At 47.1% G+C, this 16,322-nt stretch overlaps 2 protein-coding genes across 6 annotated transcripts; one reads left to right on the forward strand and one right to left on the reverse strand.

Annotated features, from left to right (window-relative positions):
• Window positions 1–6: 6 nt before the first annotated feature.
• On the reverse strand, window positions 7–8,337 carry LOC105701326 (carbonic anhydrase 2). Of its 2 annotated transcripts, none has more exons than XM_012427987.2 (6): window positions 8,247–8,337; window positions 2,376–2,420; window positions 1,964–2,125; window positions 1,085–1,332; window positions 743–979; window positions 7–574 (listed from the first exon to the last, which is right to left on the reverse strand). In XM_012427987.2, exons 1-6 carry the CDS (start codon window positions 8,320–8,322, stop codon window positions 314–316), a joined length of 1,029 nt encoding a protein of 342 aa, XP_012283410.1. In that variant the 5' UTR covers window positions 8,323–8,337; the 3' UTR covers window positions 7–313. The 2 variants fall into 2 exon arrangements, with proteins under 2 accessions (XP_012283410.1, XP_012283411.1); XM_012427988.1 differs by lacking the exon at window positions 8,247–8,337 and adding an exon at window positions 5,446–5,615.
• An 85-nt stretch (window positions 8,338–8,422) lies between these two features.
• Window positions 8,423–14,174, forward strand: LOC105701325 (F-box only protein 28). 4 transcript variants are annotated; one of them, XM_012427983.2, is made up of 7 exons: window positions 8,423–8,957; window positions 10,094–10,132; window positions 10,252–10,533; window positions 10,606–10,854; window positions 10,930–11,125; window positions 11,209–11,585; window positions 12,083–12,469. In XM_012427983.2, exons 3-7 carry the CDS (start codon window positions 10,288–10,290, stop codon window positions 12,467–12,469), a joined length of 1,455 nt encoding a protein of 484 aa, XP_012283406.1. In that variant the 5' UTR covers window positions 8,423–8,957; window positions 10,094–10,132; window positions 10,252–10,287. The 4 variants fall into 4 exon arrangements, with proteins under 4 accessions (XP_012283406.1, XP_012283405.1, XP_012283408.1 ...); XM_012427982.2 differs by lacking the exon at window positions 10,094–10,132; XM_012427985.1 differs by lacking the exons at window positions 8,423–8,957; window positions 10,094–10,132 and having other exon boundaries at window positions 10,288–10,533; window positions 12,083–14,174.
• Window positions 14,175–16,322: the final 2,148 nt, after the last annotated feature.

Here is a 16,322-nt window from a genome sequence, read left to right on the forward strand (position 1 = left end):
GGAATGTAGCAGAGCATGACATCTGTTTATTTTATAAAGACAAATAATATTAATACAAAATAGCATTCGTACATGAGCTTTAGAAAGCTTATCATTTACACAGTCCAACTGCAATTAACGATATCTATCTACTATCGATACCTTGTGTCTCGGGACTTTTCAGGTACATTAATGATCATCAAACAATAAGTGTCCATACAGCAATCGCAAAATTGATAAGCAGTTGGCTAGATGCTAACAAGCAACTTGGCGAAAACGATTTCTCTAGTCATCGGAGAAACTTTACAAAAGAGAGACTAGATTTCAAATGCAGCTACCGTAAGCTAATAAGAAATGCTATCGAGATAGTAAAAAATGAGGCTTTAATTTTAAATTGACCAGAATGTCCGTACTCGGGAGTAATCTCATGAGGTAGATGATTGCTTGGTACTTCGTCTACATGACTTTCATCTTCTTCCTTGTAAAGATGAGGAATATTGTGAAAAACGAGCCTGTCCGCTAGTGGCTGAACAGGTCGAAAATTATGTGTCAGCCTGTGACCCTCGGAGGTGCGTACGTTCCGAAAAGCCGCAATCTGCAAATAAAAACGTACTCGGGTATAACAAACTGAAGCACTCTGAAAATATATTTTCGACACACAAAGTAGTATGGACGTCAATAGTCGTAGCATTCTGAGATCTCGGTTTATCGAGTTCTTACGGAGCGACAGGATGCATTTCTTTAATCGGGTCTTCCAACGAACCTGCAAGTGAGATAGAGGTAGTGGGTCCTTGAAGTCAATCCACGTGACAACTTCCGAGCAAGGTGGAGTCGTTAGAGATCCATCGTAAGTGAAGTAATTGTGTAGATCCGCGACCTTAGGTACCAAAAGATCTTCCAATATCAACGGTTGCTTGAGTTTACCCATGGCACCGACCGTCTCCACGCTTGGCAAGGCTTTCACGATCCCCTCGTAAGTTGGATTCGACTCATCGAGTGCCTAAGAGACACAAAAATCTGAATTCCCAGTGGAAAAAAAAATATTCAAGGATATTCGCAAATGCGAATCACGAGATACTTGGCACGATTCCACGCGTAATCTTACCTCGAAGAAGTAGGCAAGGACCACGAGTCCGTCGGGGTGATTAACGGCTTCCTCCATGTTGCCATAATCCAACCGGAAAAAGACAACGTGGAGCTCCATGGCGAACGAATGATTGTTTATGAGGTCTTCGGATCCTTCCCAGTCATTCTTCCCCCAGTGGAAGTGCAGCTGCTCGAAAACGTAACTCCTGTTGCCCAGGGGTCCTCCCGATATCTGAGCGTACTCGGAATGATTCAGCTTCAGCATAACTGGTCCAAAATTATATTCATCATTTGCAGTTCCAATAGTGTCCCATTATAGGTTGAAAGATTTATTTTTCGCAATTTTTGTAACATTTTTCTACGTGAAAATTGTGGATTGCGGACCCGGGTCTCGCGGAGGAGAACGCGTCAAAGTCACTGCGTTTTCGTAAGATCATAACGTGCGACTGCGTGACATTTTAATTACAAATAAATTATTTATAAAAATCACTTACGTAATGCCTTATTACGGAGTTATCGAGGATCGGAGAGAACGCGATAAAGAGCAAGGCAGGTTTCTATTTGAAACGTAATATCCGGTGTCACGTTCGCTAAATATTGGAACGTCGACGTCCTTCTCTAATATCTAGTTGACATTCTCTTCTTTGACACGAAACCTCGCAAGGTTCATGTCGAGTAAAAAATTTAAGTAAATTCCACGATCCAATTCGACTCTACGAAACTTTGGTTAACTCGTTTCTAATCGACCCTACCCAAGATAAGAATTATTTTCAATGTCGTACGTTAAATCTTTGCCGCGAATGGCGAACGGATAGTCGCGCGTCCCAACTAAGATCTGGGTAATTGAAGGTGAAATTGAAACGATTATTCTCCCTTGTAGGTGTACACGCGCTCTTACCCGTGTGACCGTTGTTCACGATGAACGCGGAACGAGGAACGTCGAGACCGTAAAAGCTCAGAGGAGGTAACGAGACGTTCCTCACATGGTGCTCTTCTATGTTAATTGGAGACTGATGTTTTCCCACGCAGCTGTCGTATTCTTGTCCCCAGTGCGACGGACCTATTCGACGAAGTAGTACCATCATTAAATGCAGCACTTTCGCGAGCCGCCAATGTGTTCGTTACACGCGTTGCACCTAATCGGAGAGAAATCTTGGACATTCGTGCAATTCCCGTTGCCACCCGTTGAATAAATTTCAAGCGTTTGTCCGTGCGCGAGGTTCGCATTAAAATATCTAAAGAATCATGTTCGGAGGACGGTCCGAGCACGTTGAGCAATCGGGGAGAAAGAGCAACCTCGAGATTTTTACCGTGGGGTCCTTCGTAGCCAAAGTCCTCGGCCCGGGCGGTGATTCCTGAAAGAGGCGAAAAGAAATCGGTTAAGTCATTCGACAAAGAAACGCGACCGCGCGGATTTCCATTATTTCCGAAGGCGCGGTTCGGCCGATTCGGGACGGCCGATGTGCAATCGCTTTCGCCTAAGCCGCGATTTAAGGGCTTCCCAAAGATCCGGAGGAACATATTGAAGAGCAAAAGGCGTTTGCCGGTGCAACGACCCGAACCGGAAGTCGAGGTTAACGAGCGATCCAAGGTGTCGCGACGTTTGCAAATACGACCGGACGATCCCGCGGATCGAACGAGACTCTCTTCCGACAGGAACGAAGATCGAAACGTTTCGTCGTAGAAGCGAGTTCGCTGGATCGACGACGACCGCAGCGCGGGTCAACGGACCGAAGGGTACAACGTTTGCGGAATTGCGCGACATCGAAGGTCGGAAGGCGTAAAAAGCGAATTCTCCAAGTCCATATCCGCGATCGGAGCGCGATTCGTTCCGAATTTCCAGGACAAGGAGACGTTTGCCGGAAGTAGGGATCGATCGACGATTCGAGGGCGATTTTCCCGGACCCTTCGAGAATCGCCGGAAAGGGAGGCGCGTCTACCCCGCGTGCGGAGAAAATGACTTTCCTGGCGGTGCCATCGAAGGTCTTCGAGCCTCGAGAGAAAGTCCTAAGTGAGTTCGCTTAGATTCGTCGTCGGATCGCGCACGTGCATCCGCGCGGTCGCGCATTTTATTTTATCTTTTAACGATTGATATTAAAAATTAAATACTCGGGTATTCAATGGTAGGCAATTTCAAACTAACTTAACGCTCGGAGAGTTTCTCCGTATTTCGGTTAGTCGGGTGAAATAATGATAACTTTCGCTGCGAGGAGATTATTTTTCGTGGATTTTTCCACTTAGCTTCTCGAGACCGTTCTTAAGCGGTTTCGTAAATATTAAGGCGAGATGCAAAATGTCGGCGCGTTTCGAGACGAGCGCGTGCGCTTCGAAATACGAGGGCGTAAACTCGCTTTATGACGATCACGCGCGCTATCGATGTCCTTTAATCGATCGCGCACCGATCGGCACATGACACTCAACCCTCGTGACTTTTAATCACTCGGATGGAATCTTTCTTCGCGCGGAGCACGTGGTGTATTTGCAGACATATGCTAAATGGCCACGATAACGGATTCGGTAGTTCTAATCGTCCAAGACGCCATTGTTACGTTTCTCCCAACTCGCTCTCTGCAGGCCTATTCTGAATTATTCGAAACTCGTAACGTTAGCCCATTGGGATGACACGGGCTAACGTTAACGATATCCGTCGTTACGAGTTACGGAATGGGCCCTCTAGTGAAATTAACGATTCAGGGCCGTCGATCCTGGAAAATCCGTTTAATTCCAGGAAGAGGGTGTCATTGACTCGGAACGAGCAACGGGGCCGATAAAACTGAATTTAACCATGGCGGGGTTGTCGGTTTATTATATACGTTATTGCATTCCATGTCCAAGACATTTGAGTAACGGATCGAGTCGAGGCAGGAACGATCCGATTTATTGTTTAATCACCGGATAGCCACATCTGTCATAACTAGGGAAATTATGAAGAAGATAACGTTCAATTAACCACCGACAATGGAAACGGCTAATTATTCTCAAATTAAGTCGTACATAATCCTTAATGTCCATCTTAGGAAAAGGACGGTATGTCATCGACATAAAGAATCGAACGAGGGACCGAGGTTGTCAGGGAGTCGAACGTTCGTCGCTGCGATAAAGCCGATATCGTCCGTGTGAAATCCCGGTCTCACGATAGTTATCGCGATAATCGGTCAAATCGTCGTAAATCATCGAGCGAGCATCCTCGATACGAGCAACGACGAATTCGCCATTGCCGGATCCGCGGAATCAAAAGTGCTCGACTCGCTTACTTGGTGTTTCGAGTGCTCGAGTCGGCACTTGAAAGACGGCGCTTTATATCAAAGGTAGATAGGTACTCGAAGAGCGGCATCCTTTCAACCACCGAGAGACGAACGTAGTTCCCCGTTATGCAACGACATGCGAACTAGATGAAGTATGTTGGACACAGAATTCGCGTGTACGTGCATAACTTTTCAGGATATGCAATTTCCCGATAATAGAATTATACGTACACGTGGAACGTTGCGGCTCGTCGGAATCCGTCGAAAATCGCGCGCTCCTAAAATCCACGACGGAATCCGAAAGGCAACGACTTCGTCCCGATAAATGCGGCACACTTGGGAATAAAAATTTTCTCGATGACTCCAATTGACGGATTTCCGCGCGTTCGTCTCGATGACGACCTACCGACCGTCCGCAGGCGAGTCAGATATTTTTTCGCTTATCGTGGCGGTTTCGTCAAACGGAGGGTCGGAGAATTAACGATAAAGATATTAGTCACCGTTTTCCGTTTCTTAAACGATTAGACCGGTTCACGATACAAAAGATTAACTCGAAACTGCAAACGAACTGGTCATTCGGTACTCCGGAAGGTACGGCAACCGCTCGAGCAAGTAAGGATTTAAATGGAACGTCCAAAGTAGAGTTTCGCCAATGACGAAAGGAGGAGCCTTTTCTTTCCAACGATAAGCCGTAACCAAGAAACGAGCGAGAAAGCGGTCCGCACCGAAGACACAGATATGCGCCGCTCGTGCGATATGGAGTACCGGCCGCGGATCACGGAAATAAACACGGGCATTGATAATTAATCGATTCGTAAACCGAGCAAGACATGACACAAAAGTACCTCAACTTTGCGCGTCCGTGCTCGAATTGCCAGGTAAAGGAAGATATCGCGCTACGAAGCGACTTACGATTAGGAAAAATATCGACTCGTCGATCCAACGTCTGCGGACGTCTACTTTAGACGTTATGGTGGACCCTACGTGCCCAGTGATCGTCGTTGCACTACCTCCCGCGATTCTCGCCGTATACGTCGGTGTCGTTTAAAATCGAACAAACGAAAAGCGTATGGTAATTCGAACGGGGCGAACGTCCTGCCGATGGGAAGGAAAACGGCCCAGTAACGATACGTACCGGAGAGCAACGAGAGGAGGAGAAGGAAAGGTGGAGTCATGACGCTCCCTAGGTGGTGTGGCCGTGCACTGAGGAACCCGTCGACTGAGAGAGCCGCGCGATGCCGAGGTGCAGCCGAAGAAATGGGAATGCTCTGTTCCGGTCGGTGCTCGACCGGCCACTGCGCGGCCACCTCCTCCGTCGCGCGCTCGACCACGGACGGCTCCTCTTCCGATCGGCGCCGATCCTAGATTTATTACGCCCGAATTTATTCTCCCCTCATCCTCTCGCTTCCACGGCGGCTCGACGTTTGGCCGTTTAAAAATTGGCCGGTCCACTCGGGATTCGCGAGAGTCCGCTCCTAAAGGGTCGGCCAGGATATTTGACTGGAAACTCGATGACGATATCGTATGGAATTTCGTCCTGGAAGGCTGAGGCCGCATTCGTAGGAAGCGGCTCCGACCTTGGCACTAATGGTCCCCGGAGAGACCGAAACTATAAAGAACCTTCGCGGATTTCTCCAAAGAGCCGCATTTTTGGAGAAACCTCGTTTCGTGGAGGAGAGCGACTCGAGAGACCGGGAAGAGTCGAGGGTCGAGAGGATTTCGAGAATTTTGCCGATTTCGAGGGTTTTCATGGACGTCCGGGGTAGTGGGCGTTACTTCGAGGATCGCCTTGGCCGGTAAGCTCACAAAGGTCTACGTAGAGCAATAAATGCCGACGGGAGGCAGAAGCATCGCGACGTAAATTAATATTAATTTTGTGGTAGACCTTGCGTCGCGATACCAACTTTGCTATTCTTTTTCATTAATCATTACGAGATAAGTAATACCGAACGATATGCCCGGAGAAAGTCGTGTCTTCTACAACGCCGAAGGTCTTAGTTTCGATAATTTACTTTAATCACTTCGGGGAAAAGTTATTTAAGTCTTAGGAAATATTGCAAACGCGTGAAACGCAGGAGGAATAACGAGTTTCTACTTGTCGTCAACATCGATAAATTTGATAATACGTCGCCTCGCGCGTATACGTACATCGTGGGAACGTAGAATTGACCATTTTCGCAATTCGGAGTCTTTTAGCGCGACCCCTCTTATCGTCGAAGTGCGCGTGGTTCTTTTAATCGCCTTGCCACTATCGTCCTATCGCTCGGTCCCGAGTGTCGACGGGACGCAATGTAAAGTAACGAAAAAAAAGGAATTTAATCTCCCTGATCCCCGGGCGAGCGATAATCGAAACGTTGAGAATATTTTCGCTTTCCTATTCCGGTTGGAAAAAGAAATTAAGTCTTGGGAAAGAGGGTCGAGACGTCGGATAGAAGACGCGTATAAATGAAATCGGGGAAAAGTGTGCACATCCCGAGGCGGCGCAAGGACGAAGATGGCTTGGCAATTTTGGCTTGGACTACAACGCGCAAGTTGTAAGATGGCATAAAAAACAGAGAACGTAAACGTTTCTAAGATATTTAGCGCGCTGGCGAGATGTGAAGAATCTGCAAATGGACGAGTCTAGCATTTAATAGATTTCTATCCGAACTCGCGTGTCATAAGTCGGCTGCAAATCGTAGAAATGTTTACGAGCTTCATTTTACGGTGCGGGTAAAAAATGACGCTCATCGACGGTAATAGGTGAGACGGGGTGTAATTGCGATGCTACGTCTGCCGTGGTGCTCGTACGTCGAATTTGCCACTCTTCCGTCTTCCGCTCGTCGGCTCGTCTCTTGGCTCTCGCTTGTCCTTGTTCAAGGATCGGTTATTTAAAAAATGGCATCGCACGTTTGTTTCGGGCAAATAATTGCGGCAATGCCGCGAGTCGCCTACAGCGATAATCGGGATGGTAAAAAAAAAAAAATCACGGGACGAGGTAAAGCTGGGAAATCCAGAGGACAAAAATGACTCGACTCTTGAGATTGTCCAGTTTTCATTTTCCGGACGATGGCTACGGAGAGAAGCAAATTAGGTTCGCATCGTTTATCCTAATCCTATTAACGTTCAAATAAATGCGCACCGAGGGCGAAAAATGCATCTCGATGAATCCGATCCGAGGAATTACTTCCTTGTCCCGTCATTTCGATGACCCATCTTGTCCATCTCGTCGGGGCAAGGGGAAGTACGGTGGAACGATAATTGTTATTCAACGATTACGAGGATGACCCATTCCGCTTTACATTCTTTGCGGACAATTGTCTTAATAATCAGAGGGCGCACGGCACCTGTCGCGCGTATCTCCTTGGCTCGGTCGTGGTTCAAGGAAAATTTATTATTGCGCGCATTAACGCGTTGGATGTGTTCTACGATTGAAGAATTTTTTAGAGATTTGAATCCTGAGACGGATAGAAAAAACGTCCACTGACGCACTTATGCGAGTTCATTGCCGACCTACGAGAACAGCATTTAAACGCAATTACACCAATTTAGTGACTAATCGCATGAAAACTTTTCCGATTCGAAGAAAAATAACGAGGATTCCTGAAACGTACACTTGGGAGAAGGATTCGTTAACGGGAAATAACATAAAAGGTCGAAACCCGATCGAAAGCTCTGCGAAGCTTTGCGGTCAATCGTCGAGTCTACGAACCTTCGACGGCTGCTCAAAAAATGCAACGCGATGCCGGTTCTTTCCGACGTTCCTTAAATGCGATAATCTAATCGCGACATCGGCTTTTACGCGGCTCGTTCTTCGTCGCGATCGGCGATCGGCGATACGTTACAATCTTTACCGACATTTCGAAAGTACGCAAACCGATTTCCCCGTTCTTCTCCCACCCCCTAGTGGTTGGTTTCCGGGCTCCGCAGATGTCGCTACCGCTCGACCGTACGTACCATATCTCCAACGGCTCCTTTTAAAAAGCGATCTCTCCCCTCCGATGATTCCTCGATCTACGAGCACCGGTGTCATCGCACCCTCTCGCTAGAGTCTCCGGCTCGCGAGGGACCGACTCGGTCTCGGAGGCGCGTCGATTGGTCCGCCGCCGAGTGTCATGGCGCCGGCCAATCGGAGCTCTCGTTCGTCCACACGGTCACGAGGAGGACGCCACTCGGAAGTGCGGCCGTTAGTAAGAAGAGCGACCGCGAGCCGTTCTCGCGTGCATTCGCGTCGACTCAAATCGGTTCGTTCCAGCCCGCTCGCAGCTGGCGCTGTTCGGGGGATCGCGTCGCGAGTTCCCGGCGGAAGAGCCTGCCCTGTCGAGGAACCGAGGCGATAGCGCGGGCTTTTTTCCGGGTGCGGTGGTGGTTTACGCGTCGTCGCTGCGGTGCACCAATCGCGGGCAAGCGCAAGCGAGCGCGAGTAAGCGCCATTCGCCGAAGACGTGAGAGGAGCGAGGGACGGAGAAGCCGCCAGAGGGCGCACGTTGGCTACGAGACGAGCGACGGTGGCGGGGAGATCGAGAATCGAGAGAGCGCGCGAGAGAAAGAGAGAGAGAGGGAGGAGGGAGAGAAGAGACACCAGGCGAGGACTCTCCGTCAAAATGTCGCTAAAAACGCCAACGCGGATGCAGTGATCGCGGAGTGACCGTTTCTCGAGCGATCGGGGTACGTCCTCGACCGACCTCGCTGGCATCCCTTCGACTCGGTCCTAACCTCCCGGCGTCCGAGCTCCCTTCCGAGGCGAGACGCGAGGGCGCCGGACGCGTACGTACCTGGGGCGCATCGACTGCGAGCCAGCTCTCTGTTTATTTTCCTGCGGAAGCTCGGATACGCGCGCGCTCCCTTGGTCGGCCGGGCATTTCCTCTCGAGGCAACCGGCACGGCTGGCATCTTCGAGCCGGACCTTTAACCTGCTTTAACCTCCCGGACGCTCTCCGTTCGCGCTCTCCTTCGGACGAGACCCGCGAGGCGCGAGTTCGGTCGCTGCGCCCCCGGTATGCTCAGGAACTCGGGCTTTGCTTTTTTTGCTTTCCTTTTCTCTTACCTTCCTCGCGATCCGGGATCGCTCGTGACCTCGATGTCGACTTCCCTCGTGCGGTTCCCGAAGTCGGCCCGTTCCCTCGAGATATTTCCAGAATCGTTCCCGCTGCCGATTCCGGGTTTTCGAGTTGTTTCGACTTCCTGGCCGCGACCGACCTAGGTCGACTCGACCGAGAGATACCGCCGAGTCTTTTGTTCTTCAGGCCCTAAGGGGGCAACGGATTTCACGACAAATCATGTATTTAGTTCGTTAATTTGGGATTTGACGTCCCTGTGCATCCGTAATTGCTTTACGATTTCATAATATTAGGAATTTCTTAAAGGCTAGAGGGAACGATTTCGTACGACAAAGCTTCGAGACCGTGTGAACGGGTTTCCTTTATTTTGGTTACGAGATTTAGAAATGCGATGAGATCGGAATCCTTTGACCCGTCGAGTAGTTCTTATGGAATGGCCTTTTGAGGAATCATGTCTAGGATGTTTAAGGAAAATTTTGTGAATTCAAGACTATACTCTTGACATTTATTTTTAATTTGGGGCCATGATTAAGCCATGTAATATTAATAATGAAAGAAAGACATGATAATTATTTATCGTTAATCGGGTACCGTTAGGAACGAGTGTATGGAATCGGAAGGATTAAAACATCTTTGTTAATAGTTTTCGTGGGGATCCTGGTATGCTGGATAGTCGATAGTCAAGCTATTTGTTTTTTTTTTTTCTTTGAAGAGGTTCCTGGATTAAAATTTTGTTGTATTTAGGGAGTAGATACCCTGTTAATGACTGGTTGCAGCGACAAGGTTATTAAGAATTTATTTTTATTCGTCCCAAGTGTTCGTTCATGTTTGCCTTAACGTGCCTATTTTATTTTAAATAACTTTATCGAGTTTCCATCTTTCTTCATTTTTTATTTTGACAGATCTCTAAAAAAATTGCCAATTAAACAAAAGGAAAGATGGTGTCTACTCGTCAGTCGAGCAGCATAGGAGGGAGCGGAGGAAGCGGTTCGGTCACTGACGTAGTCGGAGAGGCAGGGCCGTCTCGTAGGCACCATGCACAAGTACAAGGCGGACCGTCCAATACGGCACCAATCTCGGAAACTGCATTGACTTGCAACGTGAATCTTCTGGATCTACCTACCGAGATCTTAGAAAAGATTCTTACTTATTTGGACTACAATACCATTGCACATTTACGTCCAGTAAGAAAAAATGAGTGAAACTTGCAGCAGCCATTTGTCGAAACGAGACATTAAATATTTTTTGATCCACAGGTCTGCCATCGGATGGATCGAGTTTGCGGTTTCATCCTTAATTCTACGTTCCAGCGGTTGCAAACCCAGATGCTCGGTCGCTTCCAAATGATCAAGGCACAAATGCCAAGACGAGAGTCTGCTCGTCGCAATCACCCATTGGCCTGTGAATCGGACATTATTGAAACATTACATATGCGGCTTACACTTTTACAAATGAGCTTTGGAAAGCACATTGAGCGTAAACACTGTTGCTTCTTTCCTGGAGAGGTAACAAAAATCCAATCGTAGTATTTCGAGACTTAAACAACGTGGAAAGGTATTTTAGTTGTTCTTTAATTGCAGATATTGGACGAGGTCTACCGTATATTACATTGTATAAAAGTCACCCCCAAACTCGCTAGGCCTTACAAGGTTACCGACGAATTGTTTGATTTGAGCACAATGGCAATGGAGTACTTCAAAGAACGTATCGAGCCGACACTTCCCGAAATCCCATACTTTGGAGCCGATTTTCTAGATCTCACTGGAACTTTCTCGTGTAAGCAGTCGTTCATAGATTCTAGAACAAAAGATGTTTTACACGCTAGTAAGAATATCCTAATTATTTGAAGCACTTTGCAGCTTCTAGTAACGTCAGCAAACCTTTTATGTGCCTGGATTCTGCTCCTTTGAGTGTCGGAGCTGGAAAGTCAGGACGGAGTAGTGGCGAAGAAGGTTCTTCGCCACATGCTTCAGATGACCCAGGATTACTGGAGTCCAATGTATCTCCTCCGCAGTCGAACATGGTGCTACGCAAACGTATTAGGAAAATCAAGCAGGGCATGAAGAGGTACAACAGCCAGTTGACGTTAATGCGCAGGGATCTGCGAAGCTGCAAAGCCAAAATTGCTGAACAACAGAAGCAAATTGTCGAGTACGCCAATCGGCTCGACGACAACGACAAGAAGAACGAAGAGACGTCTCGTAAATTTAGCACTCTCCTACAGGTATTTACCAAGGTATATCTAGTACTTAGGAGGCTTCGGTCTCGTGCACTCGGAGTTCCAAGGGAATGTTCTTTCGTACCCTCGATTGCCATTGATCTTCTTTCGCGTCTTTCAAGATCGAACTTGATTATTTAAAAGAAAATTTTTTCTTCGGTACTTTGCACTTCTACCTGCACGTATCATCGATTTTATACCCTGTACTCCTCGAAACGGGTAAAAGCTCAATTAGCGTTTTATCGTAACTGAAGGAAACCTCCGAGTTTATGCCATTTCTTGGTAGGTCTAGATTTTGTATATTTAAGAGGTCTAAATTTTGACACATCTATCCCATGCATGGAGTCAACTCCATTTCTATCTAAGAAAAAAAAAAAATAAAAAAAAGATCAATCCTTTGCGCAACACGGAGACCCTCGCATCGAGAGTACGTTCATCCCATGTTGAACGAATTTTCACGTCCGATTGTTCGCGAGACTCGCAAAGCTGACGAAAGTCACGTCGACGTTTCGCAGGAGTTGAACAAGTGCAAGACGGAGCTGCAGTACTGGCGGTCGAAATCCCCGGCGATACCGGTCTGCGTGGGATGCGGACAATCGATGCCGGTGCCCACGGAAGACCTTCAGGCCCTCGCCAACCAAGGAGTCCTCCCGGAAGCTCTCGGCGAGGGCCTCGACTTCATTCCCATAGCCGATGCCCAGAGCCCCACCGAGGTCGGCACCCAATCCGCAGCCGTTCCGAGCCAGCCATCGGTTCCCTCGGTGGACATGGCGCCGCCAAAGGCTCCCGTGCCTTCGGTCTCCTCGAAGCGGAAGGCTTCCTTCGAGGAGACGCCGAGCGACGCTGCGAAGAAGCCTCGCCGCACTGCCAAGTCTCGTCAGGCTAAACGCTCAAAGATATAAGCCGATTCTGATTATGGTACAAATGTCCAAGAACATCTCGGGGGTCGTGGAGGATACGGTGTCCGCGAGAGCCTTCGGCGGAGTCTGCGAGCGGACGATCTTAGAAGAGTACAAAATTCTTTCCCGCTCGTCCTGTGCATCCTAGCGCAACGAACTTCTCGGTGATGTAGGGCCGTCCTCGGCGTCGTCTCGATTCGGGGGAGTCCTCGAGTCACGATTATTGATTTCGGGTTTCTTGGACGGCACGGGGTGGGATGCGAAGTCGGGCCTAGAAATTCGCAAGTCCGAGGAATCGCGCCTTCCGCGTTTTTGACGGAAAACTCGATAAGTTTCTCTTTTGAGATACGGGCACGGATTGCACGTCCGACACCGTGTCGGGGAGGGGGAGATACGCCGGGAGTACAGCGTGACACAAATATTCTAAATGATAGCCGATCGTCCGTTCCGTCCCCGCTCGATCGCGAACGGTAAAATCGTCTTCGCCCCTTGGTAAAGTAATCTATACCATTAGTTATCGCAATGAAATAGCCGAGGAAAGTGGACGACACCGATCGACTCGCGATCGATGGTCTCGTTTTGCGTGGCGAGTCGTGCATTCGAAGGATCTTTGCGTGTTGTATGGACATCCGTTGGAGACGTGCAAAGACGAATCGTCGGGCACGTTACACCCACCATTTTCCTCGAGTAGTCAATGTGCACTGGTTTTCATTTTATTTTCAGCGTGGTACCTAGTATTTCGATTCGACGAAGACCGACTGCCTCACTCGACTCATTTAACTGTACGTACGTTTAGGACAATACGGGGGAAAGACGTTCGCATTCGCGATCGCATTGGGAAGCGTTAAAATCGAGAACGGTTGTATGTGAAAATTACTGTAAAAGCGCAAAGCAACTCGGAACGGGCGTGATTCGATTACCTCGATTGATTTATTGCCGTTTTTCGTGGCTTCGTGCGTATGATAAGTTGAAGCAGAGGATGTTACCGCTTGAATTACAATATGGATAGTCGTAGATTGCAATTTTATAATTCCGTAATACGACGTCTGTAATATATCGAGTCAAATTATATGGGTGGGCAAACATTTAGTAGACTGCTCGATCGTTGAAACCATTTGAATTTCATAATTTTTAGAAATTGTAAAATATTAAAAAAAAAAATTATGACCTTTTCTTAACGGAACAACATGTATTATACAGCTCGTGCTTCAACTGTCTGCGGAAAATATAGATAAATGTTTAGGGCAATATCGAACCAAGGTTAACATCGAAGAGCAACGAGGTAGTAAAAAAAAAAAAAGAAAAATCAAAGGAATCCATATGAAGCATTACAAAGTGCAGTTGCGAACTAAGCATAATTCCGGGCGTATTTACAGAAATTTCTATACAACTCTCGAGCTCGACCTTAGATGGCCGAACTTGTAGAATTTTATTTCGCAGTACCGATCGACGAGTACCTGATAAGGACTGAGTGAGACTGGTTCGTGCAGGTACTTCGAGGTGCACTTAAGAAACCATATCAATTTCCTCGTTTACCCATCCCCGTCGGACTGGTTGTAGGAAATGAATGATTTCGCCTCTGTTTACCTATTTTAAGTAGCGTTCAATGATTTCAGGTAAATTTTGCACATACCTGACTCCTGTTTAAAGTTGAAAGTTCAAAGCTTCAAAATTCTGTATCGAATGAATTAGCGGTTTTCTCCTCGTATATCTTTTTCTCCTTCCCTTTGAACTCTCGAAGCTCGCATTTCCGTTGTGTCCGGCAGAGCTCAAAACGATTTTTGCTAGGAACGGACTTTACGAGATCGTACACGGGGTTTGATCGAATCAAAAGGAAAAGAGTAAGGGGTTTTATCGGAGCCTTAGGTATCGCCTGCAAATCCGAGGGTGCGCGTGGGGAAAAGGCGTCAGATTATCGAAGGGACTTCGTTACCAACGTCGTCTTCAATCGACCGTGGAGTGGCGTTTATTGCAATATTAATAGTCTTAGCTGAAGATTAATAGGGTCGAGTTCCTCGAGCATAGGTCCGTTTGTCGAAACTTCGAAGGAATGACTCCTCGTATAATTTATATCAAATTTGGCGAATCGCTGATCTTGTTTTAGCGATTAATTTGGCCGAGAGAACTGAAAAACAAGGAAGGGTCATTTCGCCCAGTCTGGCGCTTCACCCCGCGCCGAACTCGAAGGCTGGACGATATTAAAAGAAGTGATTATCTAATTTGCACGGATTACCCAAGTTAATTAATCTCAAAGAAGTGTAGTTAGTAATATTGTGAGTTACAATGATTCATCATTCTAGTAATAAAGGAAAAGAATACTGATAATAAGTAAATAATACNATTTTTTATCAATGTCAAGCAAGAATTACAAAAGGGGAAGTCAGAGGGAGAGAAAGTAGGAAGAGACATGGGAAAGGCGAGAAGCGTGTTGAAAATGTATGAAAACTGGTGGGAGATAGGCCCAAGTGTAATGAAAATACTGCAATTGTGTTCACTTTTTTTTTTGTAACCATTTTTTTGCGCGTTTTGTGGAATATTTTCAAGGCGGGAGACATAGGTGTGTGATATAGGATCGACGCGAAGGGGCTATGCCGGACATGCAAAGCTCGCTCGTTCGCATTGGTGTTTTGCGCGAAATAAAGCTCGATGCTCGTTAGGACACTGCCTATTCTAACTTGAGATCTAACCGACACACCGGAAACGTACGCACTGACGGTGCTTTGTGGGTTTGAATCGTAAGAAAGTGACCTTCATTCAAAATAATTCGTTCTCGAGGCATGTAGGCTGTAAAAGTGTGAGGAATGCCGAGGGTTGATGAAAACCAAAAAAAGTGGAGGAGTCGACATCGGCAGATTGGAATTTTATCCGAAACTTCCGACAAAGTCTCTATTACTTGATACACTTTTTAAGCTGACACGCGTAACGAAGAAATTAAATGCCGACGATCAAAGGATTTGGTTTTTGACCTTGATCCTTCGGGATTAGATCTTGAAAAACCTACAATTAAATTTCAGCATTGACAAAGTACGTCGGCTGGATTCCCTCTGTAACGACGCTCGAGGTCCGAAAAGGGACAAAAACAGGAGAGAATTCTTAATACGTTAACACCGCGGTCCGCTAGCGTATAGCGGTCATACTTGCATCTGATGCGAAAGTAGCACCATGCTCGTTGCTTTCGTCAGAGACGAGTTCAATCTTCTGCGTTAGCGATGCACGAGGTCGGAAAATGTTTCGGACGAAAGTTGGTCTCTACGTTATCGCGAACCACTTTTGTAAGAAATATTTTTTTCTATCACGCATCGTTTACAGAGAAAGTAAGCGTATCCTGAAGAAAAACCAGAGGTCGAGCCCGCGGCCTTCTTGTTCGACATACGTTGATATGGTTTTCCGGCTTGAATGGAGTGCATTCTCGAGGAGTGTACACGAATAAAATATTTGTGTGAAGTTTCAAGAGCCACTCGACTCGCGCGTATGTATTTTTCCCAAAGGGTGACACCACTTTCCGACTTTATGCCCTCGACGGGCACGGAAGAAACGTGGGTAATGGTTCTCTAACGCGGTCACGCGACGACGTAAGCTGTTTCATGAGTGCACATTTACACGCGGAATGCAGCCGTTCTTAGGCCAGGCGTAACGCTCGCATAGACAGACGTTTACCGAAAACGGGAATAGACGAAGTTACGATTGCCAGCGGTACGATCCCGTACCACTAAACATTTCAATATATATTACCTTACTTGTTTTACGTGTATTAAAGCGATTGTAAATATATATATTAGATATACCGTATAATAAACATAATTTAATAACATCAGTCGTGCTCCGTTTGTCCCGTTTACAACTACGTAATGGGACG

This window comes from Orussus abietinus, unplaced genomic scaffold, assembly GCF_000612105.2.
Source record: "Orussus abietinus isolate OABI.00-Male unplaced genomic scaffold, Oabi_2.0 scaffold5, whole genome shotgun sequence".
Taxonomy (NCBI): domain Eukaryota; kingdom Metazoa; phylum Arthropoda; class Insecta; order Hymenoptera; family Orussidae; genus Orussus; species Orussus abietinus.